The sequence below is a fragment of the Antedon mediterranea genome, chromosome 1 (genome assembly GCF_964355755.1).
Source record: "Antedon mediterranea chromosome 1, ecAntMedi1.1, whole genome shotgun sequence".
Classification (NCBI taxonomy): Eukaryota; Metazoa; Echinodermata; class Crinoidea; order Comatulida; family Antedonidae; genus Antedon; species Antedon mediterranea.
Genome location: NC_092670.1, coordinates 16,387,005 through 16,414,201, shown reverse-complemented (window position 1 = coordinate 16,414,201; position 27,197 = coordinate 16,387,005). Strand labels below are relative to the sequence as shown.

Genomic DNA, 27,197 nt, shown 5'->3' with positions numbered 1-27,197 from the left:
ACATGATTGTGTCCATATATGGGCACATCACATTTTGTTATGGTGTAGACAGAGCTTAACACACCACGCATAAAGATTCCATTTCAACAATTAAAGATTTCTATGGTTTTCTACACTACACACAATAAGGTCATTTAATTCAAAATTGAAAATTTTATTCACAAGTATTTTAACAGGACATTATTTAAGACTCTCAATTAAATATTCTACAAAATGTATACATTAAACTGTATTGATTTTTGTTACAAAAGATTAATTTACCATAAATCACCATATATACTGTCAATGTACATAAAAACATTTTCTACAATAAGGTGAGGAAACGAGTGCCATGCCATCACTACTTTAGTTTAAACGAAAAGAGAGAAACTAGTGATCGGCCATCTATCAAGTAGACTAAAGCTCTGTCCACACTATCAAACTAGTTTGATGTGACAACATCTGGTGACAGTATCTTCATTATATAAAGAATGGCACTTTCCACTTCTGATTTATTTTATTAGAATCATTCTTAATTCATCATACAATTGGTTTATTCTAAAGCTCTGTCTACACTATCAAACTAGTTTGATAAAGAAGTGTGATGTGGCAAAATATGGTGGTGATATGCCGAGATATGACATCATCGTGTCCATATATGGGCCCATCACATTTTTTACTACATAAAGTTTGATAGTAGTCAGCGCTTAAAGTTTGAATTCATCCTACCATTTACACACGAGTTACAAGTTATAATATTGCTGCTGTGATGCATAACCTAGTTCACAGACCAGGAACTGAATTGACTAGGCCTATCTTCAAATTATTGAATACACATATCCTTTGGTAAAAGCAATGAAGGAAATGCTTATATAGCAATAATGTGTTATTAAGTGGTTCTACTATACACTATTCTGGAATGTATTCAACTTTTACTTCTTCCTCTAACCTATATTTTGCAACACCATTGTATTAATATAATCCATTAACCACAAAGTTTTTTTCTTGATTCATCACTTTCATTTTCAATTATGAATTAGCCCTTCTCATAATGCATTATATATTTGTTTATGTTCATAATAATGATTGTTTAATGAAAGAAAAAATAGAAGCACAACCCAGCCTTTTTTTAAACTACAAGGTATTTCATATCTCTTTAGCCCTGTGCTAAATTTACCTCTGTTATAACCTTATTCCTACCCTTTTGTTATAACATACTAACTATACTAAACTGTTCAATGCATGAAAACCAGTTTATCAGACCTGTTGATGTGATTCACGATTGTCATTTATAATCAAATGAATTGCATTCATCAAGTTGTAAGGTACGTGGTCTGTGACCATGCTAGGTTTGACTAAGATAGATGAGAAGTCTTCATGTTTCGCCCATGTAGCAACATACTGTCGTTTACCACAACATGAGTTTCTGGAAGAAGACAATAGAAAATTATTTCAATTTCTTAACTCTGTCAACACTATCAAACTTGTGTGATGTGTCCAAATATGGTAGTGATATGCCCAAATATGGTTTTAATGTGCCCAAATATGGTAGTGATTTTAAATGATATAACATCATTATGTCCATATATGGGCACATCTAATTTTGTTGATAGTGTAGACAGAGCTTAAGTATAATCACCTTATTTTTATTTTGTACCCATGTGCCGCCAGATGTACTCTCTTAAAAACAGTAATTATTATTTTGAAAATACTAACCTTTCTATTCCCTCTGATATCTTTTTGATCCATAAAATCTGGCCTGGTAAAAACAATTGTCTATTTTTGGCGTGATCCCCATCTTCCTCATCATTGTCACCTTCCCTATTGTCGCCCTCCCCATTATCACCCTCATCAACAGCTGTAAGGCCAGTAGTCTCATCAATGGTGTTGTCATCGCAGTCATATAGATGCTGGTACGATGATGAGGTTGCATTAGGCTGGCATTCCAAGTTCTGGTTGTCATTTACTGTCAACATCATCTCATCGTATCCGTAAGTATCATATGTGTCCGTTCCACACATACCGCTCAAACATCCCTGCGATAACAGAGAGCACTGGAGAAAGAAAACATTATTCCCAATTTTAGTTCACACTTTTAAAGATGTTATAAGTTAGTATTCTGCTATAACATCATACACTACCTTTGATTGGTCTGTTTCCATCACTGCCTTTATAAGTTGTCCTTTTATATCTTCTAAACTCTCTAATGACATTCTATCAAAAAAGAAACAAAAAATATGAGTTTGTGACAATATTGCCCATATATATTACAGTCTACTCTCCCAATACCGGACTCTTTAAAAACCGAAAACTCTTTTATTTATTCACCATTAATAACACATTTCGAATACCAGACTTTCTGGAAAATCAGACTGACATATTAGGCCAGTTGAGTAGAAATTTATAAAAAGAAATTGATAATACCCAGCACTGTTTTAACTGTATATATGAACTGTTTTATAAGTTGTTTTATGACTGTGCAATTTGGTAGTGGTCACTCTCATACTGTACATTTAAAAGTAACACATCCAAATGCCAACTTCAAGTCAATGGCTACCAGATGTCCCTGTGAAACGGTTATTTGAACCAGTACTTAATTAATATTATATTAAATTAATCATTGTTTTGTACCTTGAAATTAGATCACTGCCCAGAATCACTGTGGTGATAAAGCTCCTAGAATATTGCACTGCTACAGAACTGGAAAGAAGAATATAATGTAGTGCGGGGTCAAAGATAACAAAAGGTAGCCTTTATTCATTATTCCACTTTTGTGAGAGTTGTCAACTTCTTGTCAAATATACACAAAAACAAGATTTTATATTGTTAGGCACTTTATAAAGTCTTTCTATCTATGAATACCTTTTAAGGAAAAATAATAATTGACTTAAATACACAGATGTTTTACTTTATTTATTGTTCATGATTCTACTTTTGTGAGAGTTGTCATCTTCTTGTCAAATATACACAAAGGCAAGATTTTACATTGTTAAGCTCTGTCTACACTATCAAACTAGTTTAATAAAAAAAGTTTGATGTGCCTAAATATGGTAGTGATATTCCCAAATATGGTAGCGATATGACATAATCATGTCCATATATGGGCACATCACATTTTTTTGTCGCATAAAGTTTGATAGTGTAGACAAGGCTTTAGGCACTTTTTAAAATCTTCCTATCTATGAATACCTTTTAAGGAAAAATATTAACTTAAATACACAAATGTTTTACTTTATATATTGAGACTTTAAATACGGGTCACTGAACATCAGCATTTACTTCGTTCAATAAAATCAGAAATTCTGTACACTACTTTGTAACATCTAAATATATAAAGCAAAATCAACAATGTTTACACAAAAAAATTGTACCCACACACACACACACCTTACCTGACAAGTCCTCCTGGGCATGCAAATGAGAAGCATTTTATGTCTGGCCAATCAGGTTTGAGAAGTATTGTTAGGATAGCTGCAGCTCCCCCACCAAGGCTGTGTCCTGTTACCACTAGTTCATAATCATTGCTCTATATACAAACAAACTACTTTGACTCAGAAGGTATTATTTTAGGGGGTAGTGCGGAGTGATATTTGCTTCCAATGACCTCCCTTTTCCCAAAATGTTGATCAATTTATGTATTGGGTGCTTTCCCTTCTCTTTTCTTTTCCATAATTTCCTCCCCTTCAACCCCTCATGTTTTGCAAGTTTAATAATACCTCACCTCTGCTATTTCATAGGCTTTCTCAATAATTTTCTCTCTGTCTAATATTATTTTAACATTTTGGCTGACTATCAAAATGCCCTTATGAGCGTACATCCTTTGGTTATCAACAATCATCAAGGCACTATCTGCATTTGCATCTGTCAGTGCATCCTATGAAAGAAAAATAACATATTAACAGCTTTATAACATACACTAAAATATTACATTATTTAAAAAAACACAAATCAAAATAGTGTTTTTTGCACCTCTTTAAATATTCCTAGGTCGATGGTAAAATGGTACAAAATCTTTTCAACCTCTTTAAAAATGAAAAATTCCTAGCTTGATGGTAAAGTGGTACAAAGCCATGCTTTGGTTCAAATCCCAATTGGTCCATGTTTGCTTACCTCAACTGACAATGTTCCACGTAGAGATATGACTATAGATTTATGTTTGTGATCCACGGCTACAAAAAATGGTATTTCATAAATCTAGAAAGACAAGAAGTTCAAATATCTAAAGCTCTGTCTACACCATCTAACTTTATGTGACAAAAAAATGTGATGTGGCCATATATGGACATGATGATGTCATATCACTATAAATAAATTCATGGTGGCTACAATCCTGTTTGTCTATCTGAAATCAATATTTTGTAATTCTCTTACTTTATTTTGATAAGTAATATAAACAATTTCATCATCTGTTAATCCATTCGTCTCCTTGACAACAGCTGTGTTGTACCCTGCACAATTTTCATCTTCATAGCAACAACATATACAATCTTTATATCGGCATAATTTACAAATTCCGCATGCAATGTTATCAAAAAGGTAGAAAAGATATCCATATGAACTAATTGCATATTGCAGGTAGTGAACAGCTCGCGGGAGCACGTCAGTAACAAGCTGAGATGGTTTTGTAAGTTTTGGGAAATGTGACTGGGATGATTTCGGCATACAGCCCTGCATTTTTAACAGTTTGTGCTCTTTTCGGATTAACGTTAGACCAGCTAAAATATCCGAAGCTACCACATCATGCTCCTGAGGAGAAAAAATATACAGACATTTATAAATATATACATTGGGATATTGGAATAAAACTCTAGTTGCAAAAAGGACTAAACAATTAAGTTATTTACACACCTCAAACACTTGTGCGAATATTGATGAGACATCTGCAAAGGCTTCACCAGCGTTTTCATTACAACACATTGTACGACACCTGAAATCATAATTGTAAATTTTCTTAATATTTCTTATAAATTCAACCATCATTTTGGTGGCAATCCTCCACACTAATTATTACCAGTATTCACCCACTCTAGCAGGCTCAAGGCAGACTTTTGGTCCACAGTCCACACTTCAACTTGTGAGATGGGGTTATAACTGAACACAAAAATAAATAAAGTATTAGTATAACACAAAACATTCATTTTCTTACCGGCGTTCCCATAATGCTTTTGGTGTTTCAACATTGAACACAGACCTCACAGAAGACTTCCTGCGCAACCGTTTATGCAGTTTGCGTTTTTCTTTTTCACGTATGTGACCCAACGGATCAAACTTAATAAATATAGTGATAAGGTTGACAAGTAGTCCTGACCAACTTAGAACAACTACCGCTAACATCAATGACATCACATCATTATCACAGTTCAATTTGTCTGTATTCCAATTCCTAGAAACTGTCACAATTCCAAGAATACTCAGCAATATTTCGAATATGTATAGAAACAATCGAGAATATAAAAGACGAGGAATGTGTCTGCGTGGATGAGTATCAATAATAGTACCTCGACTGCTCACGTATATAATAAGTATTTCAAAGATAATAGTTAGAATCATAATTGTAAAGAATCCAGAGAAATAAGTGTATGTTATTCTTTCTGCATTGCATTTTTCAAAGTGATTGTGGCTTGCGATGTGTTCTGTAAAGATGACGGCAACAACTATGAACCTAGTAATAAACAGATAGGAAAGTGATTGGTGAATATTGTACTGAGTTTGGATAGGTAGGTGGGCTTATGCATGAGGACCAAAAGATGGTCTGATCTCTGATGACCAAAAGATGGTCTGATCTCTGATGTCCAAAAGGTGGCTTATTCTTAAGCATCAAAAGGTGCTTAGATTAGGATCAACAGTGGGTTTTAAACTTGAATAGGGACCAAAAGATGGGGTTCCATGTACATGTGGACCAAAAAGATGTGTTTTAGAACTACATTAAGGACCAAAGGTGGGCCTATAGACCTAGGCCTACTGAGGACCAAAGGTAGGCTAAACCTAATTCAGATGGGTCAACTGCATAGATCATTGTCTATGTAAATTACCCCAGCTTGTGTTGGGTTGACACTGTGCAATGTAGCAATCAGATACACACTGACTAACATGATCAAGGCACATAATTGGCAACATTGTACTTACCATACAAGTCGAATAAGAAGGGGAACAACACCAGACAATGCAAAATCATCACTACCTATTGCCCAGCGACGGTTGAATGCCACCAAAGCTGGCATATTTCTATCTACCTGCAATTAAAAATAATATTAATTTAAAATGTTATATATCACTATTGCAATCCACTACAATATTGAATCTACAGTGTGAACTGATGGATTTACCTCGTAAACATGTAAATGTTGTTTGTAGACTTTTGTAGGCTCTTATCTGCAAGTCATTTAGAGTACCAACTGAGTTTCAAGGAGTTCAGACATCATAAATTTCAATTACTTAAGACTTTCTTATTAAGAACAGGTAATATTCATTAAAATTGGTGATATATCTACAGCAATTTGAATTCCATTTAGTAATTAGAGTATCAACGAACAGATATTAGATTTGACTCGATGATGAGACTTGTTGCTAAGCAAGCCTACGTGACAAGTCAATTAAATAATTACAGTGTTGTGAGTTCCATTAGGCTTCATACAATACTGTACATTCATTATTCATTAGTGCATGCTTTTAACTGTATGTATCTTGGTTGAATATATATCAATCTTACATATATAACGCCTACAGTGTAACACCAGGGCCGTAGCCAGGATCTGTCATGCTGGGGTTCGGACACTAAGTATTTGGGTCAGGTTAAAATCGGCAATTCATTTGCAACTCTTAGAAATTTACAGACACGTAGGCCTATCGCTCGAAGTACGCTCATAAACAGGGAAGAAGGTACTGTATGAGTTATTCCGAACGATTTTACGAATTTTTCAATTTACGAACAACTTTTTGTACTGTGGGGCACGTATTTGGACGATTTTCGGAGATGAGGGTGAGGTATTGGGCATGTCGGGGATGGGGGTTCGCAGTCGGTTAAGGGGGTTCGCAGTCGGTTAAGGGGGTTCGCTGTAAAAGGGGGGGGGGGGGGTTCGCCCGAACCATAACCCCCCCCCCCCCACTGGCTACGGGCCTAAACACGTAGTACCTCTCAATATCTATACTGAACAGTTTTTATTATGGACAATTTGTATAGCTTTATGATATTACTTATGTGTAGAAATAGACATGAATAATATGATTAAACTTCAAGCTCTGTCTACACTATCAACTAGTTTGGCAAAAAAAGTGTGAATGTATGTTAATGACAATCTGTGGGTATCTGTGGCTTGATCTCAATGAAGATACAACATAAATAAGCAAAAAATTCAAAACAATAATGTAAAACAGCCAGAAAAATGTGTATAGAAACACCTCACCTGATTAGAGTCACCCAGAGTAAATACGTACAGAGGTTCCAATGAAGAAGGATATCCTTACCTTACAGTTACACAATCTGCAAAAGATGATATGATACTAGCTACCAACCCAGAGAGACACACGCCTAGGTATTCTACTTGTGAACTGTAAAAGTGTTATTACTAGTAATAAACTAGTAATAAAAAATACTCTTACAATATGTATATTGTATTGAATTTATCTAAAGAATGTGAACGCTTGCAGGTTTCTTTTTGTGTTCAGGAGGAAATTCACAATTGAAGAAACTTAGTGAACCATGACACAACATGTGTATTGTTTGCATACTCAGCTTATAAGGAAGTTCTATTACTCAGCTCCGATCAAATGGAATTTATTTATCATGCTATTTATAAAACTAACCAATGAAACAAACACAGGTGACAATAGAAATGTCACTAACAAAAGTTGAGACGGCTCCACTGCAGTATTATGAGGGAAAAAAAGAATAGTTAAAATTTTGAATGAATTAATAAGTGAATAATTATTAATTATTAATATACGATATTTCCTCACTATATGAATTGATTCTAATTACCTTTTTTTCAATAGACCACCAATCTTACAACATTATAATTCCATGAAAGAATGATTAAGTAGGCTTTAACAGCAAGCCTACTACCAGTAGTGAGAAAGACCTTGTAGTTAGGAAGTGGACTTAACTGTAAAACCAGGATGAAGATCAAAACATTATGTAATCAATCTGTACATCCTAGTAGGTATATCTTGCGTTGAACATATTATATATATATATTATTATATGGCCACGATGCGTTAATGTAACTTTTTTATTACTGTTTTTTTTTTCGCTATAGTTACAAAAATTAGGAGAGAGAGCAGCAGCAGTCTTAAATGCTCTGGCTACACTATTAAATTGTATGTGACAAAATGTGATGTGCCCATATATGGACATGGTGATGTCATATCACTACCATATTTGGGCACATCACACTTTTTTTGTCACAGTCCTTGATCCACCACTATGGTGGTTATGTTCTAAGAACAAATTAGAAAAATTATAATAAGAATAAATAAATAATTATGAAATATGTTTTTAGTAATAGTTAATACACTATTTTAGTATATATGTTCCAAAATGCTACTAAAAAATGCCATTAGGTCACTGTTGAGTATAGGCTGTTAGCTAGGCCTAATCTTTAGCCCAAATTGGTCTTAGGCAGAGCCATATATATATATATATATATGGCTCTGGTCTTAGGCTAAGTACTAGAGTAGCAGTTTAAAGTAGCTGCTGCCACCACTGCCACTGGTGGCAGGTGGTCTGATGGGTAAGCATTCAATTGTAGGCCTATGCTAAAACCAACAACGATCTTAAATTACCAAAGATATAATGATAACTCATTTTTAGGAATACCAATCTTTACATATAATTCAATCTTCAGTAAAATTATTCCATTTTAGCCACCACTATTCTCTTCCATCATCCAACCTTCAGTCCTCAAGAAAAGTTTTTTAACTCTAGATGGCGCTATCTTAAAACGTTGTTCGGCCTCAACTTTATTTTAATTTTGCAACATAATATATTTTATCGTGTTTGTGTATGAGTTTGTCGCATAGACACGCCAATAATATATCTCACTTGCATTTTGCAGTTGCTAGTTAATATTCAAATTAGAAATGTATTTCAATTAATTCAAATCAATTCAAAATATTACCAAGAATTTCTTCTTTTTCTTACAGTTGTAGGCTTCTTTCTTTCTTCTTTTCACTTGAAGTCTACATTTTAGTGCAGATACGTCTACGTGTCCACTTTTAGAATAAAATAAATATTACAATAAACGAAATTAATATGATAGTTGATTTATAATCTGCACTTAACTTTGTTTTAGACATTTATTGCAGTATACGTTATACCACCACCTGATAAGCACGTATGGTTTACATTCTTATCTGTTTTAATGAATGCGCTGAAGATTTACATATTATTGTGGCAGTCGCTTTCGGTTTATTCTTGTCGTTATTGTTTGCATTGAGAGTGAGGAGACGTCAACATAAATGGAATTTTAGGAAGTAAGTAGTTATATGTATATAGATAAATAAATAGGCCCTATCAATCATACTTGTATACAATCAAACAGTATAATATCGATGTTGATATCCATTGATGTATGTAGGCCAATTGCATTAAAACAGATATACCTTTAAATCGTAAACCTCGCATCACACAATCTTGCAATAGAATATCTAACAAGTGAATAAACATTCACCTAATATCATTTTATTTATATTGAATCGTGTAATTGTTTTCAGAAAAAAATTAATTCAACTTTCGTCTTTAGTTAGCATTTTACCAAATCTTATATACAATCTATAATTTATGTTATTTTTAGGTGTGGTTGATGTAAAGTAAACAAATCTGAAATATCAATTTAAGAGAATCGTATCACAAATATAAAAAAATAGGCCTATATATTAAATTGTTGCATCACAGAACATCAAATCCAATTTGATTTTTTTTCCCTCTTGGATTTTAATTTGGTTCATCAAGATTTTCTGCTGAATCGTCAAAACTCTTAGGCCTACTCTTGAATTATCAAGATTTCTCTGGGATTTTACTTCTGATATCAATATTTATCATTTGGATCATCAGTATTTTTCGACCAGCAAATCATCAAAGAGGTAAGAATAATACAACCATTCTCATAAATACTGAAATATTCCCGTTACCATTATTCAGTTTCTACTGTCAACTGATGCGTTACCGTATTTATTATTGTAAAAATCTTGATTTTACTTGGTAGTAACTTACTGTCTTAAACGAAACGTATACTAACGAAAAATGGCTCCAAGAAAACATGATTCCAACACTTGTTAAATGCAATTGTAATTTATTTACAGATGGTTTTTTTTAACAATCCGAAATATTCGGAAACTAAATTGATAATTGCAAAACAAAATACTGATATATAAGAATATATTCGATTCATAAAATATATACTTTTAAACTAAGCTTAAATTTGATATACATTAGCAGTTGATGAGCACGGAAGATATTATACAAAGCACAGTACATCTTATATTTGGAATATCTAATACAAGCCCATCGCCCATCGCCCACCCCCCCCCCCCCCAACATCCCTATAACCTGGAACCTTTATCCCCATACAATTATAGATTGTTGAACCAGAGTATGCCTAAAATGTTAATCAAAACTAATTTCAAATATTTAAATTTAAATAATCAAATACTGTAATGAGCAAATACAAACTTAATATAAGTAAGTGAATTGTAAAATGATACTGTAGGCCCTATATAACCAGGCCTGGTATAATCAAACAGCCGAAAAATACTACGCAATTATTGCACTTAATTTCTAGATTCTGTCTATCAACTCCTAAAAGTTGTCTGCTACACTTTTACATTTTATCGCAATGACGCAACCCCGCCATTTGAAAATGAAAAAGAGGTAATCGGGAGATGGGCTTATCGCATTTTTAAGTGATTTAGCTTTTATTCACGTTAGCGTTTTGTATAATCAGAATGTGCTTATATACGAGTTAGTATGCTATTTGTTTTTTGTTCATTTAATACTGTACAAACGAATCAGTATAATACTTACTTGTTACCTGAACGTTAGAAATCAACGTGCTTCTCTTTGGTACAATCTTACTTAATTTAGGTAGTAGCCATAATTTCAACCTATATCTTCTAAATAATATTATTTTTCTCTAAATATTTCAAGTTTATATACTTCAATAGTCATGAACACTTCCAAACCTGGAGACTAAAACATGTCAGCTGACAGTCCTTGTTTGAGGTCAAATTCAATTGTCAATTCTCTTCCTTAAATTTAATAAACAAAGGACCCTCAATTGCACTCTGCGCAATAAAACTCATCGTAGCTACACTTGTCTCTGTATCGTCATTCAACCAATGACTCTGGTCCTTGATTCCACAGTGGGTTATTGGTGTATGCATGATCTTCCATGGATTTCCCAATAGATTTAGGACACCCCTCATTTGTACACTGCAATCCCCTTCAATATGTCTTTTAACAGAGGGGGTAGTGGTAACTGATCTACTTTTCTTTTGCTGTTGCCAATACGATTTAAAATCGCGGAGTAGCATTTTTCTTGGAGGGATAGTTTTCGGGATGTTCGGATTCCAAGCTCGAGTTCCGTCAAAGCCGACGTCGAGCAAGCAAGTGGATAAATGTCATCCATATCTTCTCCTGATAACCCTGTAAAACACAGTACAAAATGTTAATTAGTTAATTTTACAAAAATAATAGTCATAAAGCCCTACTTGTATGTGTATACTCTACTTATTATGTTTGATACTAGCAACTTTTGCTCATTTTAAACCAAAGTTATAGTGTGACTTCACCAACCTGTAAATGCAACCCCTAAGTTGACCCCATTTTTGTAAAAAGTCAACGTTCCACTATACAAGTTTAGCTGTACCCCAATACGAGTTTCTTGATCAAAAAATGCCTCGCAGTAGTTACGATATTTCCCATCATGCCATATTGTTCCTTTGTGTGATATACCCCAGCTGTGGCTGTCTATACCTGAAAGAAAAAAAAATCATGTTATACTTGCTATCATGTTTAATGTATGCTATACTGTATAACTGTAAGTTTGAAGTACTGTATCACATGCATTACTTTTAGCAATTTGTTTGTTTATAACTTACCTATTAAGTTTACATACTGATAATTGCCTGTGTGTAACAAAGCTTCACATGTGCCGACACCGACCATAACTGCTGTACCAAGAGGAGGTTCTGTAAAGATGACCTCCCAATAGTATTCACCCTCCCTAAATCCTTTTGTTCCCCGCACACCTGCCGTTCCAATACTCTCATATACTGGATCTAAAAACAATTTTAATCATACACCATTTATCATTACCACTGTTGTCATTTAGGACAGTGTACCCCTACATTGGGACACCCTTAATTTTTCTTTTTTATCCTTTATAGGATTTTATTGTAATACTAAGTACAATCACACTATAATTGTTTGCACCTTTTGTGAAGTCACTATGCTTGGATAGCCTTATAAGATTAATTTGAAATATATCGAAAGACAATTTAAATATCCTGATTCCACTAATATGGAAAATACCAGTAAATCTCTTAATCCTAATATGCGTCACCATTGATGACCCCAATCAGGAACTTATGAGTGACAATCCTTCCTGAAGTGTCACTTTCCTAATGTCTAATGATGATGCATTTATTCACACTCATGTTTTTAATATGTTCTGCTTCTGTTTGGCATGTTTAAACAATCAGTCTATAAATGACACAACACCATTGTGCAAGTTCATATCCTAGGGTGCGACTGCTTTATGATTCTTTCGATCTTTGTTTGTTTGTCTTATCTATATCTGTCCTCTTCGCTGAGTTTCATTAGATTTTTTAAGGTCAATGTTTAAGTGTGAATATTGGACGTACGCTCACTCAAATGAATTATGTGTATAATTGCTCTGTGTACACTATCAAACTAGTTTGAAAAAAAAAACGTGTGATGTGCCCAAATATAGTAGTGATATACCCAAATATGGTAGTGATATGACATCATCATGTCCATATATGGGCACATCACATTTTTTCCCACCAAGGCAATGCAAAAAAATGTGTCCAAGTATGTTTACCTGTATGAAAATATGCAGCTAAATGATTGGTTGATAAAACTACATCGGACGATTTGTTGCAAGGATCCCAACACCAATCATCTGAGTGATATTCTTTAAAAGCGTGCAACGATTCAACAGAATTTCCTTCACCTAAATTTAGAACAAACATGAACACAATGTTGTAGAAAATTAAATTAATTGATTAAAACCGATTGTGGGATATAATAACTGACATGGACCTATGGGAATGCGGCACATAGGAATTAGATGTTACTAGATGTGGTGTAGTTAAATGTAATTGTTTCAAAAGTGTAAACTTACCTCCACTATGCTTTACCATCTTAATAAAGTATCAAATATTTCTAGGGGAAAAAGATAGTTGAGTTCTTAAAAAGCTGCAAAGTAAATTAAATTTTGCATTTGTTTGTGAATTTATAGGCCTACTGCTGTGTAGGCCTACACAGACTGTACAGTATATCAGGCAAACCTTTCCAGATATGGTGTTAAAAGATCCAGTTAAAACCAGTTCCGTACTATATTAGGCCTAGTTATGTGTGGTAAATTTTCTGGCCTAGCTAACTATTCCCATTCTTCTAATATTCATTATCAAAGACCAGGTAGCACTGGCAAATCCCCGGCTAACCTAACTCGGTTGTTGTCATCACCATCATTCTTTATACCATTTATTCTTTATAAAAAAGTAACACGATATCGTCGAGTAAATAGGCTAGCCAGTCAATTCAATAAACAGAATCGTGTTCTATATTAGGCTTAGATTTTAAAGCTAAACAGTACTCAAATGAATGTATAAATTAACAAGAATTCAAATTTCAAATACATACCAATTTAAATGTAAGAAATCAGCATGTAAAAACCCAAAACATTTTACTCACCACTAGCTAGCCACTTGTTTTGAAACTGCAACCACGAGATTTTCTGTTTACGTTGATATGCAAATTAGCTGTTTAACCTGATAAGCTTCCATGGTTATTTTGTAGTAAAATTTTAACTATTTGATAATGTAAGCACATTTTCTATAAAAATATATTTTAATAGATATTTTTATGCTTTTAATTGTACAATATGTAATATTTGTTTTAATTTAAACGTTTTATGTTGGTAAGACGGAGAATACGGAGGGAGTAAGAACAATTTCCAACAATATGACGCAAGGACAAGCCCCTTTCACGTCATCAGGACGATTCCATTATAAAAAGTCAGCTGTTGGCCAATTTATTTCACTAAATGACCATGTTATTGTTAGCGTAGTTTGTTTGTTTTTTAAAATCTATTTATTTGAACAAATAAATAAATTTTTAAAACAAAAACAATCTAAGTTGGAAGAGTTCCTAAATACAGAAGTCAATATTGTTGTATTTAAGAAATAATATATATAAATAGACGTATTTTCAAATTAAAAAGTAAGTCAAGTAAACAATATCCACAAAAGACACATGCCACCATAGTTGTTTTCCGTAAAAACGCATTATAATTTTAATACAATTTTACTGTGTCCCTTTCATTCAGTTTGAATAAGGAACAACCGAACAGGTATAGGACCATGGTTTAATAGGTCCATTGATGATACCATTGATAATAATACTGACAAAAACACATGGATTTAATTGCCGTCACGGGGCGTTAAACACAAGTATTGATTATTACAAAAAAAAACACGGTTTTCTCATAAAACTAAATACCTGGTATAGTTAAAAACCAATGACCGTGATTTTTTTTCACGCTAAGGTCTTATTAGTACTAAAGCCATAGAAAGCCCTACATTTGATTAATTTTTACGACTATGTACTTTTGGAGAGTGAAAAGTCGATAGCGTTTGATGAAACCTAAACCTAATTGTTGGGGTAAGTTTTGTTATTAATTAAATGAACTAAAATGAATTATAGTTAAGTATGTACAGTATTTGCAATTAGGCCTATGTTGGTAGGATAAAATCGATTGGAAAACTTGTACACGTCTACGTTAAGTCTTAAGTCTGAGTTGTAGGCCTAGTTGCAAAAGAGTTCTTGTTTGGAAAAAAGTTGTTTACTATAAGCATGGACCAGGAAGTTTTAATTACAACTTCCTGCATGGACCTACCTCACCTATAGGTCCATGATATAATTTGCTTTATTTAGGCTTTATTTATGCGTAATCTTTTTAACATACGAATGCGCATCAATTTTGTATAATAAATATTAGTAGGCCTAGTAGTATATTGTGTAAAATAGTAGTATTGTAGTAGATACAAAAATATCTTAAACCGTCAGGAAAAATAAGTTGGTTCTTTGTTGATCTCATAGGCGGATTGAAGGCCAGGCCCCGCCCCTAAATTGCAAGAATTTATATTGCAAACTATACACTTTTAAGTTCAGCACTTATGCCTAAGTTCAGCACTTATGCCTAAGTTCAGCACTTATGCCTAAGTTCAGCACTTATGCCTAAGTTCAGTACTTATGCCTAAGTTCAGCACTTATGCGTAAGTTCACAATTACATACATAAGGCATATTGTTTGTGTGTTAGTTTTGCACTGTTTTCTGCATTTATATTTCACGTGTTGTTACTTCTCTAAGAAATCGATTTTCTATGTAATAAATGATATGATTGAGCATATATAATCCCACCAGAGACATTTGTTCAACTAAAAATACGGAACTAGTTTCCGATGAGCTATGCTTGACGCGATTATGAGATCATGTTTCGAATATGAGCACTGTTTCTATAATTTGACGTATGATTTATAGTAAATAGATTCTTAAGTATAAGCTATAGCATATTTGTTGTATATCTATAGTATCTATTTTGTCTCCAAACTTTAGCCTATATCAATTAAGCCTATATCAATTATACAAATTGTATAGATTGATGTGTGACGTAGTTTGTTATTGTTATGTTATTCAATTTTGTATGGAATTCGGGATGGGATGTAGACATTCTTTAGAATTGAATAGTAAAGGACCTGCTTGTGTTGAATGGTATTAAACACCAACGTAAATTCCTATCTGGATTTTTATTTTTTTTTCCATCATGCGTGGCTTGCTATTGGTTTTTTGTTGCTGCTTTGACCCTTTGTGTTATTATTGAAATAAATAGGCTTTACATTATATAGAGAAGTTGTTGACTAGCCTAAAGTGAATGTACTAAAGCTTGGTTCCCACTTAGCTATAGTAATCTACGCTACATAAGCAAATGCCCTTGTGTTTTCCCCGCCTGCGTGAAATCAAACCTACGACGTTTGCAGCACTATTGCGTCGTCGGGTCTCACTTGTGATTACGTAATACAGCACTTTGCGTCGATACGTTGCGTTCTAGTGGAAACCACGCTTTAGCCGTACGCCTATAGGAACGTCGGTAGGCCTACTATGAGAGCTAGAAAGTTAAAAAAAACCAAATAGGCCTACCAAATTATTTTATTTTAAAAGGTTGTATGAATGAACATAGAGGTAACAAATGAGAATATTTAATAATGTATTTGTTTCATATTTTGTTCGTCATAGGTTCGGAATATTGTTGATTTCCTTGGTTACCACGATTACGTCATGTCAAAGAGGACTAGGAACAGAAAAACGTCACGTCGTCGTAATCCGGAGACAATCGCATCATTATTAGATGATGAATATTGCGAGATTACAATGGAAGATGTCTCATTAATTGCAAAATGTGAATCCGAGTGCGCTCAATCTGAGTGCGCGCAGTCTGAACGACCATGTTCGCAGAATCATGAAGACCCGGATGACGAAGCATACGTAATTATTACGGCCGATGACGTCAATAACGCACTTCGTAGAAAACGTGAGGACGAAGAATACTTGGTGATATCTGATAAAGGTATATGCATTCTAACTCTGACACATTCATACGTTCGCAAATATCCAACCGTGAGCAACGATTATTACTGCGTTATTTCGTATAACATAAACGCACCTCCACCCGCTGAAGATGCGCATCAGAGAAAGATGTCACGTCACGAGAAAATTGACGAAACATCTTTGTCTCGACGACGAAAATCGTTTAATAGGAACTGGGCTAAAAGATACTTAGGCGGTGGATCAATGAAACTCATCGAATACGGACACGTGGCAACAACTAAGATATATAGTAAAGTAAAGAACGTCCAAGATTTCGATTTAGGACTAGAATAAAGTGAGAAGTGAAATACAGTCAACATCATTGCTAACGTTTTATAAGAAAACTGTAGTTTGTAACAGACTTTAAAACATGATGGATGGATACGGTACTCTTATTCGCGATTTGATGATTTTAATTTTGTTTTAAAAATTCGGCCATGAGAATGTTTTGAAAACGAGGTTGATTAAATTAAAGCTCTGTCTACAATATTAAACTTTATGTAGAAAAAAAAAGTTATGTGCCCATATATGGACATGATTATGTCATATCACAACCATATTTAGGCACATCACACTTTTTTAGTCAAACCAGTTTGATAGTGTGGACAGAGCTTTAGAATAAACTAACTGTATGATGAATAATGAACGACCAGAAAGTGGAACAAGCTGCATTCTTCATATGATGAAAATACTGTTACCAGATGTTGTTTAATAATAGTAATCGTTTAATAATATTTTATTGTCGTAATATAATGATTGTGTGTATGTAGCATAATTAGCCATTAAATTAACAGAGAAATATAGAAATAGTAACAATTTTATAACTTATGTTTCAGCTATTTTGTGTGATCGGATTATTAATATTATCACTATTTATTTCCAGATGCATTCATTGAATATATAATAAATATCATTGATTAAACATAGAAGTTATCTTAATTTCATTCCTTCAGCGAAACAGTAGTCTATTTGCTAAACCTTTCATTGCTTGCCTAAAAAAAACCAACAAAAACAAAAGTAAACACACTGGTAAATATACTGTAACAGGTATATGCAAACAGAGAAATAATATGAAAGTATACAATAATGTAATAGCATAGAGATATTATAGTATTTTTATTTTAGCAACACAATATAACGCAGCGACGTATCAGTGCTGTATTGCAGTTGGAAATCAAATAGAGGCAAAAGAATGCCCGGAAAACACAGTACAGCACATACTAAAAAAGTATGCTGGGTGAACCAGGTAAAAGGCTACGGCATGCCAACGTTAACGCGCAACAAGCAGATTTGATTTCACAAAGGCGGGGGAAAACACAATTATTGGAAGGGCATTTTGTTACATTGCATGGGTTGCCTTGCGTCGCTAGTGGGAACCACGTTTTAGTAAGACAGCACGGGTACTAAAGACCGGGATATTACACCTTTCTAATATGAATATTATACTTCAATAACATTTACCTAGTTTGAACCATTTTGGAATCTTTTTGGAGTTTGCACTAGAATCATTTGAAGATGGACGCTTACTAGCCGCTGACGACGGCGGTGATTGCGATGTTCCTTTCGCATTGATAGAGGATGCCCCTCGTGAAGTGCTTGCCCTGTCAGCTTCTGCTACAATGCCTGTTAAACTGAAAGAAAAAAGCAAAAACTTGTTAATCCTATCGGCAAAGACTTGTGGGCTTTGAGCATGTAACATTCAAGCAAGTTATTTTGTGCTTTACCTTTTTAAAGATTCATTTACTGCTGCTACTGGTTTTATTAAGCTCAGAAGAGATGGAGAGAGCCAGCAATCTGAAAGCCAAAGTTAAATATATGTGTTATTGCATAACTAAAAAAAATTGGTAACAATTGGCATATTTGATTGGCATCTTTTCCATTGACGAACAAGTAGAAAATGGATACATTTAAATGATACATTTTAGGAATCAAATAATTTATTATAAATTTTATTAATGTTAACTTACCTCTTTTGTCCTTGCATCCAAAATAGACTTTAGCAGCTGGGAACAAACCAGTCTGTGAGACATAACATTAAAAATTTTCACAATAAAAAACTAAATATTACTAAGATACACATGTTCAGTACTAGATGCTGCCAACTGTAGCCCGGACTTATAGGGAGCGCAATCGTGCACCATGCATAGTGGTCTGTACTAAGTTACATACTTATTACCAAATGTTAATCTTACCGCAAAAAGGCTGTCCTGTGTATTTTTTAAAATTGATTTTGGTGGAGATGTATCTGAGAAGAAATAAGTATAGTCATTAAAATACAATAGAATCCCTATTAATAGCACCTAAGAAGAGCCCAACAGAGTTTCACCGTCATTATGGGTGTCCCTAATACACATTGATTTTTGTTTTTATTATTTTATGTTTTTACGCACATGTGGCTAAGGATTACCAAAATAAATCACTGTCTTATCAGATAGGTGGTAATCCTGCTGATACAGGGGCTATTTAGTAAACCAGTTCACAGAGGTAACCCTTACTCCTCTCGAATAATGAACTGGGTTCTTCAACGTGCACACAGGTTATAACTGTGTACACTGGACCTACGGTTTATAGTCCTTATCCAAGAAGACTTGTTCCAACACCAGTACTAAGAGCGAGTCGGCCTCAAACCCATGCCGATATTGTTTAGGTACAGTAAACGGCGCTCTTCCTTAACCGCTCGGCCATTTGACTTGCTATGGCTATAATTGTATCATGACATAACATTAACTTACATAGGTAGAATTGCAGTGTTTGTTCTTCTAAAGAGTTCTTTACAAAATCAAACAAAGCTTGTACTAGTAAAAACAAAGAACAGAGAAATGAATTAAGTGCAAAGTGCAAGGTAGATGGCAGTCAAACAACAACATATAGAATACATGGGTGTGAATTACCATGCCCCATGATGGGACTATAAACAATACTTACCAGTTTCCTTAGGTCTAAACAGTCCTTGTAAAATTACTTTATCAGGGAAGACGACTCGAATTATAGCTTTTTTGTAACGCAACATTTTCTGTTTTTCCTTATCCTCTCTCATTTTTGTTGTTTCCAAAGGTGCATCACTTGTGCTGTTGTATTAAATTACAACAATTATCATTACATATTTTAAATGGTTTGGCAAGTATGGCATTACCAGTATGGTTGTAGATCTACTTACAATCCCAGAGTTTGATGCTGGGTTTGATGCTGGCTGTAACCAAGTATGACTTTTCTCTGGACTCCTGAATATCATTTTTAAACCGAGCAGAATAAAGTGGTTCTAGGCTACATCCCAACCCACTCTAGACACCCCCCCTCCCCCACCTAAAGCAGCATTTCCCTTCCCTGACTAGGACTGTTGCTTCTTAGAAAGATGAGGGTGAAACAAAGGTCAGATCCATGGTTTAACACAGATATTCTAAATGATATACGAACTCGTGATCAATATTTTAATAAATTTAAAAAGAGTAAAATCAAAGAAGATCATGATATGTATTGTAAATTAAGAAACAAGGTCAAGCGCAATGTTAAAAAAGCTAAATCAACGTATTTTCGAAATAAAATAATTGAAAATAAAAACAATCCTAAGAAATTATGGCAACATCTTAAGAAATTAGGATATAGTGAAAAGACGTCTGAACAAGCTAAAGTTGTTTTGGAAATAAATGAATCAAAAATTCACAATCCACAAGAGGTTGCTACACATTTTAATAATCATTTTACCAATGTAGCAAGATATCTTGTTGATAAACTTCCACCCATGAGTAACATGTTTAACTATGGTTCCAAAATTGTAAAAGACTTTTATTCTTCAAAAGTTACAACTCTTTTTAGCCTTAAACCTGTGTCAGAAGAATTCATTCTTAAACAACTTGAAAGTCTTGACCCTACGAAAAGTACAGGTCTCGATGGGCTACCAGCTAAATTCCTTAAAGATGGCGCCGGTGTACTGGCTTCCCCTTTAACGTATTTTATCAATTTGTCAATTAATACAGGAGTTGTTCCGAGTGATTTTAAAATAGCTAAAGTCATCCCACTGTATAAAAAAAAATGTCGTAAAAATCCAGAAAACTATAGACCCATCAGCGTCTTAAGTGTTGTCTCAAAAATTCTCGAAAGGTCGGTTCATGTTCAGTTAGAACAGTACCTTGTGGAAAATGATCTTATTTATCAATATCAGTCAGGTTTTCGGCAATTTCATTCTACCGAAAGTACTTTAATTAATCTGTTAGACACAATTAAATTAAATAACTCCGAAGGTACACATACTGGTATGGTACTTATAGATTTATGTAAGGCATTCGACACTGTCGATCATGATATATTGTGTGAAAAGCTTTTGTTAATGGGCATCACCTCATTAGACTGGTTTCGTTCATATTTGTCAAACAGAAGCCAAATTGTTAAAATCGAAGACTCCTTATCCGTTCCCATGGATATTTCATGTGGAGTTCCACAGGGTAGCATACTGGGTCCTTTGCTTTTTTTATGTTTCATAAACGATATGGTTGTAAGTATCGACCCTGAATGCAAATTGCTGTTATATGCTGATGACAGTGCAATTGTTTTCTGGCACAAAGATCCGACTGTCGTCGCTGATAAACTTAGTAAAGCTCTTGATTCATGTAGAGTATGGCTTGTCGATAACAAACTATCTATCAATATCAGTAAAACTGAATCTATCATATTTTGTACCCAAAAACGACTTCAACGTTTACGATCTTTCAATATTATTTCTCATGGCCTTACTTTAACGGGTTCTAAGTCAGTAAAATATTTAGGTATAGAACTTGATAGTTCTGCCTCTTGTAACAACATCGCCAAAAGTGTTATAAAAAAGGCGAATAGTAGATTAAGGTATTTATATCGTCAGGCTAGTTGCTTGGACAAAAACACGAAAAAACTGTTATGCTCTGCCTTAATTCAATGCTTGTTTGATTACTGTGCTTCGACTTGGTATGAAGGTATTGACAAAGTTTTGAAGCAAAAACTACAGACCACTCAGAACAAATTTGTGCGTTTTATTTACGGTTTCGGACCACGATCTCATATTGGTCAGAAGGAGTTATCAGACATTGGCATGCTTAAGGTGGAAAGTAGAGTAAAATTTCTCAGGCTTTGTAATGTTCATAAAATTGTCAATAACAATGCAGCTCCATATCTATCTGAACATTTCTCACGGACATCCACAATCCACACACATAACACACGCCAACGTAATGTTAATCTGGTTTTACCTCTACTTAAAGGAAATAAACAGTCTCATTCTACTTTTTTCTTCTCTGCTATCAAAGACTGGAACGCTCTTCCATCAAACTTAAAATTAATTTCCAACTTAACTACCTTCAAATCTCATATTAAAAAACATTTTGAACGCAATATTTTATATTTAGAATAATTTTGATAACTATAATGGTCTTGATTACGTGCAATTTTTCTCATTTCTTGTTTGCTTTCTCTTTTAATTTTTCTGTTTTACTGGGCTTTATTTTAATGTATATTTATATATTTATAGTTTTATTAATGTTGTATTTTCTCTTGTTTGTTATGTGCAATTTGGACCCCATTGGAAATGGGCTGGTTTTTCCGGCCTAATGGGTGTTCCTGATGCTCGTTATTTTGTCTTTTGTCTGTTTGTTATTTTAATGTTGAGCATCAAATAAATTCAATCAATCAATCAATTCTTCAAGAGCCTCCCAAACTTACTTTAATTAGGTTATATGCATATTTATTTATTCTTTCCTTAACACAATTTTGTCCGTGAATTATCTTGGTATCAGTTTAATCTAGCTAAGTCAATTTTTCAGAGTATATTCCTTATGGCCAGGAATCGATGTGGTTATGTTTTCACGGTGCGCAATCAAAAATTACGCGGTCTACGCACGATTTAACGAAATCACGTTTGTAATCATATCTTCACAAGCATGAATCACTTTTAAACAAAATTTGAGGTCATATTTCATCATATGGCACTACAATTACGTGCGTAGCGCATATAACGCATGCGTACGCGCTTAAAATGTTCAAAATTGTCAGAATTTATTTTCGATAAAATTAGAGTACGTTTCAGGCAATTTTAAGTGATTAAAAAATTGCCATGAGTGCGCAGATTTTTGCACGCGCACTGTTTTTGTCCGATTACTTTTGTATAACCTTTCTTTAATAATGTCATATTTTTATTCACTTTTCAACGCGAAACAGCGTTATACGAGCACGTCAAAAGTGACAGGCTACGCACGTGTAAGTTAACAAAATGATGAATGACGAATTAAATCTAGTTACCTTTGATGTTTTAAATCAGCAAGCATTTTTCTAACATCATTAACAGTCACTTCAAAGAATTCATCAGTGTCTGGGGTGTCCTTAACTTCTGATGTATTTTCATTTGATAAATCAAATACGACAGCCTCACGATTACAAGGCTGTGGGAATCAATACAAATATGTAATTTAAATATATTTAGGAACGTATTATAGAATACAGTAGAGTTTAATATGTACAGTATTTCCTCTCGTTTTTTCATAATAAAGTATCACTTAGGTGTGTTCCCTTAATAGGGGTGTCCAAAAGCCGAGGTTCTACTGTAGATTTCTTACTTGTGTGTGTCCAGATCTATCCTACTGTTTTAAATTAACTTTCTTATACTACAAACAATCTTTTTTTCCTCTATTCCTGGTTGCTGTTTGACTTATCTTAGTGTTTATGAGAGATGAAATGAACTACTGTATATCTGCTAGTCTATGTCAGGCTATGACTTTGCCAATCAGATAGATTATATTGTGTAATACATTACCTGTGATAGCACCTCACTAGATTCCTCTGTATTCATTTGCATATTACTGTCGGTTGATGGTTCTGGAAACTGAAAATAAAATCGTAGGCTTTCCAATAATAGCTTTTAATAATAATAATAATGGTTGTCTTTCATAGCGCCTAATACAAATTTTTCTAAGCATTTATTATTCCTTATTAATGTACCATTATTGCCTAAGGTTATAATGTCAAAAGACTGAATGAACTGACTTCCTGAATGAAACAAAGATTTATTACCTTAAAATTAGCAAATTCACTTAAACGCAAATCAGAAGTCTGCAACGGCTCTCTTGCAGGCACAGACTTAGGTACCTTTTTCCTGACATCAGCTACTTTAGAACTACTGACATCAGCTCCGATTGAACTCGCTCCTTTATCTGACCTAACAGCTTCACTCAAAGCATTCTGTTTAACGTTATTCTTTTTTGATGAAAGAACACCTTCTTGTTCATCTTTTTGTTCATCTTTTTGTTGAATACATATTTTAGCACCCATTTCTGATGCCTCACTAATGTCCATAGCTTGTGGGGACATGGGAGAAGTATTTTCAGGCCCTTCACTTGTGTCCATATTATCTGGTGAGGATATTGATGACGAATCTAATTTAATTCTACCCACATCCTCTTTTGTTTCTATACTGTCATTTGTAGTCGTGGTGGTGTCAATTGCACGTCCAGATAAACGAATAACGGCCGAACCTCCTGTCAGACCCAATGACCTCAATTTTGTCTCCTTCAATTCCTTTTCTCCTGTTATCTGTTAGGTAAAAATAAACTGAGTTGTAACCACAATTAAGAATAAAATAAAAGTCACAATATCGTAATGATACAGTATACAATCTCCTTTGGTAGAACATTCTTATTCAGGGAGAATCCCTATTCAATGGACATCAATGGATGTATTCCCAAGGTCCCAAAGGTGTACCCTTAATAGGGGTGTAGTTTACCGTATGCGTCATATAGACAAGTGTTAGTTCCATTACTTTATCATCTTTAACACTGTCAGCAAGAAGTTGTCTGTAAATTAAAAATAAATACATACATTAACATATGGTTGGAATTTTATCCTATCAATCAACGCTTCAGTTATGTTTTCTATCTTTATCTGTCATATGTAAAGATCCTTTTTCCCACTATCAAAGACTGCCATTTACCTACAGTAAACTTAGTTGCAATTCAAAGTTTTAAAATATTATACGTACCTGTCGAGTTTCTTTTGCCAATGTTGAATAATATCCCACAATGTATTACTTGGTAAGAATGCATGTTGTAGTCTCTGTCCATCAGGCATCTGTAGAGCAATTTGTATACTTGACTCTGTTCTAGCTGTTGCTGCTTTAACAAGCTCCAGCTTGGCATTGTTTGGAATATTGCTAAACCTCACAGATAGTTTTGGATCAAGAATCTTTCTTTGATGCCTAAAAAATAATAAAAAACAAAATTAATTTATTCATAGATTGGGAGATCGCTAAGCAACTAATGATTAATAATAAAAAGCGCTGATTTGTTGATTGTCTGTTATTGTTTTGTAAACAATAATATATTAGTAGGCCTAGTAATTATAATATATATTTAATCATGATTCTGTATTGAATTGGATACAATTACCTTAAGTCATATTCAGCACTTGTATAACCTTGTTTCTCACAGACTTTTTCAATAATCTACAAACAACATAATGAAAAACAAAAAAAGGTCATCTTATTTCCTTCAAAATCAAATTAGGCAAAAAATCATTAAAAAAATAGTTAAAAGTAAAAATAATGCACAATAAAATTATAATCAAACAACAATACAATATTACAATAAAAATATTTAAATGATTAGTAAAAGGCCTAGACTAGATATATCCGTAGGCCTAGGTCCAGTCTCTTTGTTTGTGGGATTTTCCCAACCAAGCACGGGGAAAAGGCTAGTCTAGGGCTAGGCCCTATGCCTCCTACCGTAGGCTGAACAGTGAAAGTAGGCCTAGCCCTAGACTAAGTAGGCTAGTAGTAGGCCTACACTGCTTGTCCTACCTGTCCTATACATATGCACTTTATACAAGATGTAGGTTAAGGTAAATAAGAAGAACTTACCTGTAGTATTGTCATATTTGCAGAATATTTAACATTTTGTCTTCGTCCATTTGGAGTTAACACATTCACTGTACCCGACATGTTTTCAGAAATTGTGTACGAGACGACGATGCGATGAGTAGTGAAAAAAGTTTCGAACTATAGAGGGCGGTATACATTTTAGTGGTATAAAATAAATATTACGTAATAGTAATAGATTTTAATACACAAACATTATAATACAAACAATTTATATATAGAAAATGTCACGAAGTTAATAGCTTTCTTCACGCATTTGCATTTGCGCGACCCATATTTTACAAGAGAGAGGCAGATGTAGGTCATTTAGGGTGGTCCTTATATACAGTGTATCAATACTAGGCCTATTCCCATATGCTTTTACAACCCAAAATCGGCAATGATGCTCTTCTTGAGTAGACGGAACCTCTTCTTTGTTGTTTTGTCACAATTGGAGGAAAGAGCACTTTCTGAAGTTCTATAAAGCTTTTATCATTCATGCATTTATTACTAGACGTCTCTGCAGAGTGGTTGAATCATCATTCGGGATGTGTATAAAACTTTGTTGGTCGACTTTGCGTTCACTTCTATGTTGTTTGACTAACGGTAGATCTGGTAGCAACGTGTTGAATGGACAGCTAGTAGATACATTAATTGACTTTCTATCCGTGGTAACGGCACATTTCGTGCAGTTTATTCTTTTCCCACTTGCTGAATTTGAGCACGGGGCATTAAATGGTTCACGCGCGTTCTTCGTGATAACACGTTCGCTTTTAGACGAGCCCAACGAATGTAAGTCTACTGAAGAAGTGAATACATTTGGTAGTTTTGTCACAGATCCAAAACTACTCTTCATCAAAGCAGAAAAGGTTTCTTTAGCATCAAAGTTAAAATTTAAACTTTCCGTAAAAGATGATCTTGTTTTTATTACGGTGTTAATAAACTTGGTCTTTCTAGCTGCGTAACTTTCAGCAATCTTCTTCTCTTGATGGCGAATTCGTTCCAACTTTAGATCAAGCAACCTACCCTCTGTCACATTTTCATATAAAATGACTTGCTTTAAAGAGGTTGGCAGTAAGTTATGACGGCCGATGGGAACCGGAAAATTCGATTTCACAACTTCGAGCGATGGCTTCGACTTTGGAAACAATTGTTTGCAGTCCCATCTGTGTCCGGGTTTCTTGCCTTGATCGTTTGTTACACACGGTCCCCAATGAACCTTATTCCCTGGCATCTTAGGACACTGATAAGCCTATATTGGTCACTTCAATTTATACTTGGTAGGTCGCAGGTGGATTCCGGATAAGGTTTTACTGATAACTTTAAGGCAGTAACGAGATAGGCCTAATGTTAATTGACGAAACTGTGCCGCATTATGTTTTCTTGAGTTGTAGGCCTAAAGTTTAGTCTATGACTTTCAAAATCGTGTAAGTAGGTCGACGTACATCGGAGGAACCCAGCTT

The 27,197-nt window shown here is 34.2% G+C and overlaps 3 protein-coding genes across 4 annotated transcripts; all 3 read right to left on the bottom strand.

Annotated features, from left to right (window-relative positions):
- Positions 1 to 171: 171 nt before the first annotated feature.
- LOC140058866 (diacylglycerol lipase-beta-like) lies at positions 172 to 7,633 on the bottom strand. The gene is made up of 12 exons (XM_072104636.1): positions 7,444 to 7,633; positions 6,106 to 6,212; positions 5,126 to 5,641; positions 4,828 to 4,906; positions 4,351 to 4,725; positions 4,090 to 4,173; positions 3,701 to 3,853; positions 3,372 to 3,505; positions 2,611 to 2,679; positions 2,121 to 2,193; positions 1,696 to 2,033; positions 172 to 1,405 (listed from the first exon to the last, which is right to left on the bottom strand). Exons 2-12 carry the CDS (start codon positions 6,198 to 6,200, stop codon positions 1,237 to 1,239), a joined length of 2,085 nt encoding a protein of 694 aa, XP_071960737.1. The 5' UTR covers positions 6,201 to 6,212; positions 7,444 to 7,633; the 3' UTR covers positions 172 to 1,236.
- A 3,465-nt stretch (positions 7,634 to 11,098) lies between these two features.
- Positions 11,099 to 13,944, bottom strand: LOC140047105 (SPRY domain-containing SOCS box protein 3-like). 2 transcript variants are annotated; one of them, XM_072091937.1, is made up of 6 exons: positions 13,916 to 13,944; positions 13,344 to 13,384; positions 13,041 to 13,172; positions 12,076 to 12,255; positions 11,771 to 11,950; positions 11,099 to 11,620 (listed from the first exon to the last, which is right to left on the bottom strand). In XM_072091937.1, the coding sequence occupies exons 2-6, from the start codon at positions 13,360 to 13,362 to the stop codon at positions 11,397 to 11,399; spliced, it is 735 nt and encodes a 244-aa protein (XP_071948038.1). In that variant the 5' UTR covers positions 13,363 to 13,384; positions 13,916 to 13,944; the 3' UTR covers positions 11,099 to 11,396. The 2 variants fall into 2 exon arrangements, with proteins under 2 accessions (XP_071948038.1, XP_071948029.1); XM_072091928.1 differs by having other exon boundaries at positions 13,865 to 13,936.
- A 3,368-nt stretch (positions 13,945 to 17,312) lies between these two features.
- Positions 17,313 to 25,826, bottom strand: LOC140058850 (tether containing UBX domain for GLUT4-like). Its single transcript, XM_072104610.1, has 14 exons — positions 25,738 to 25,826; positions 25,268 to 25,323; positions 24,862 to 25,077; positions 24,607 to 24,676; positions 23,898 to 24,416; positions 23,641 to 23,709; positions 23,130 to 23,269; positions 19,794 to 19,936; positions 19,601 to 19,663; positions 19,061 to 19,113; positions 18,836 to 18,887; positions 18,593 to 18,662; positions 18,330 to 18,499; positions 17,313 to 17,860 (listed from the first exon to the last, which is right to left on the bottom strand). The coding sequence occupies exons 1-14, from the start codon at positions 25,816 to 25,818 to the stop codon at positions 17,850 to 17,852; spliced, it is 1,713 nt and encodes a 570-aa protein (XP_071960711.1). The 5' UTR covers positions 25,819 to 25,826; the 3' UTR covers positions 17,313 to 17,849.
- Positions 25,827 to 27,197: the final 1,371 nt, after the last annotated feature.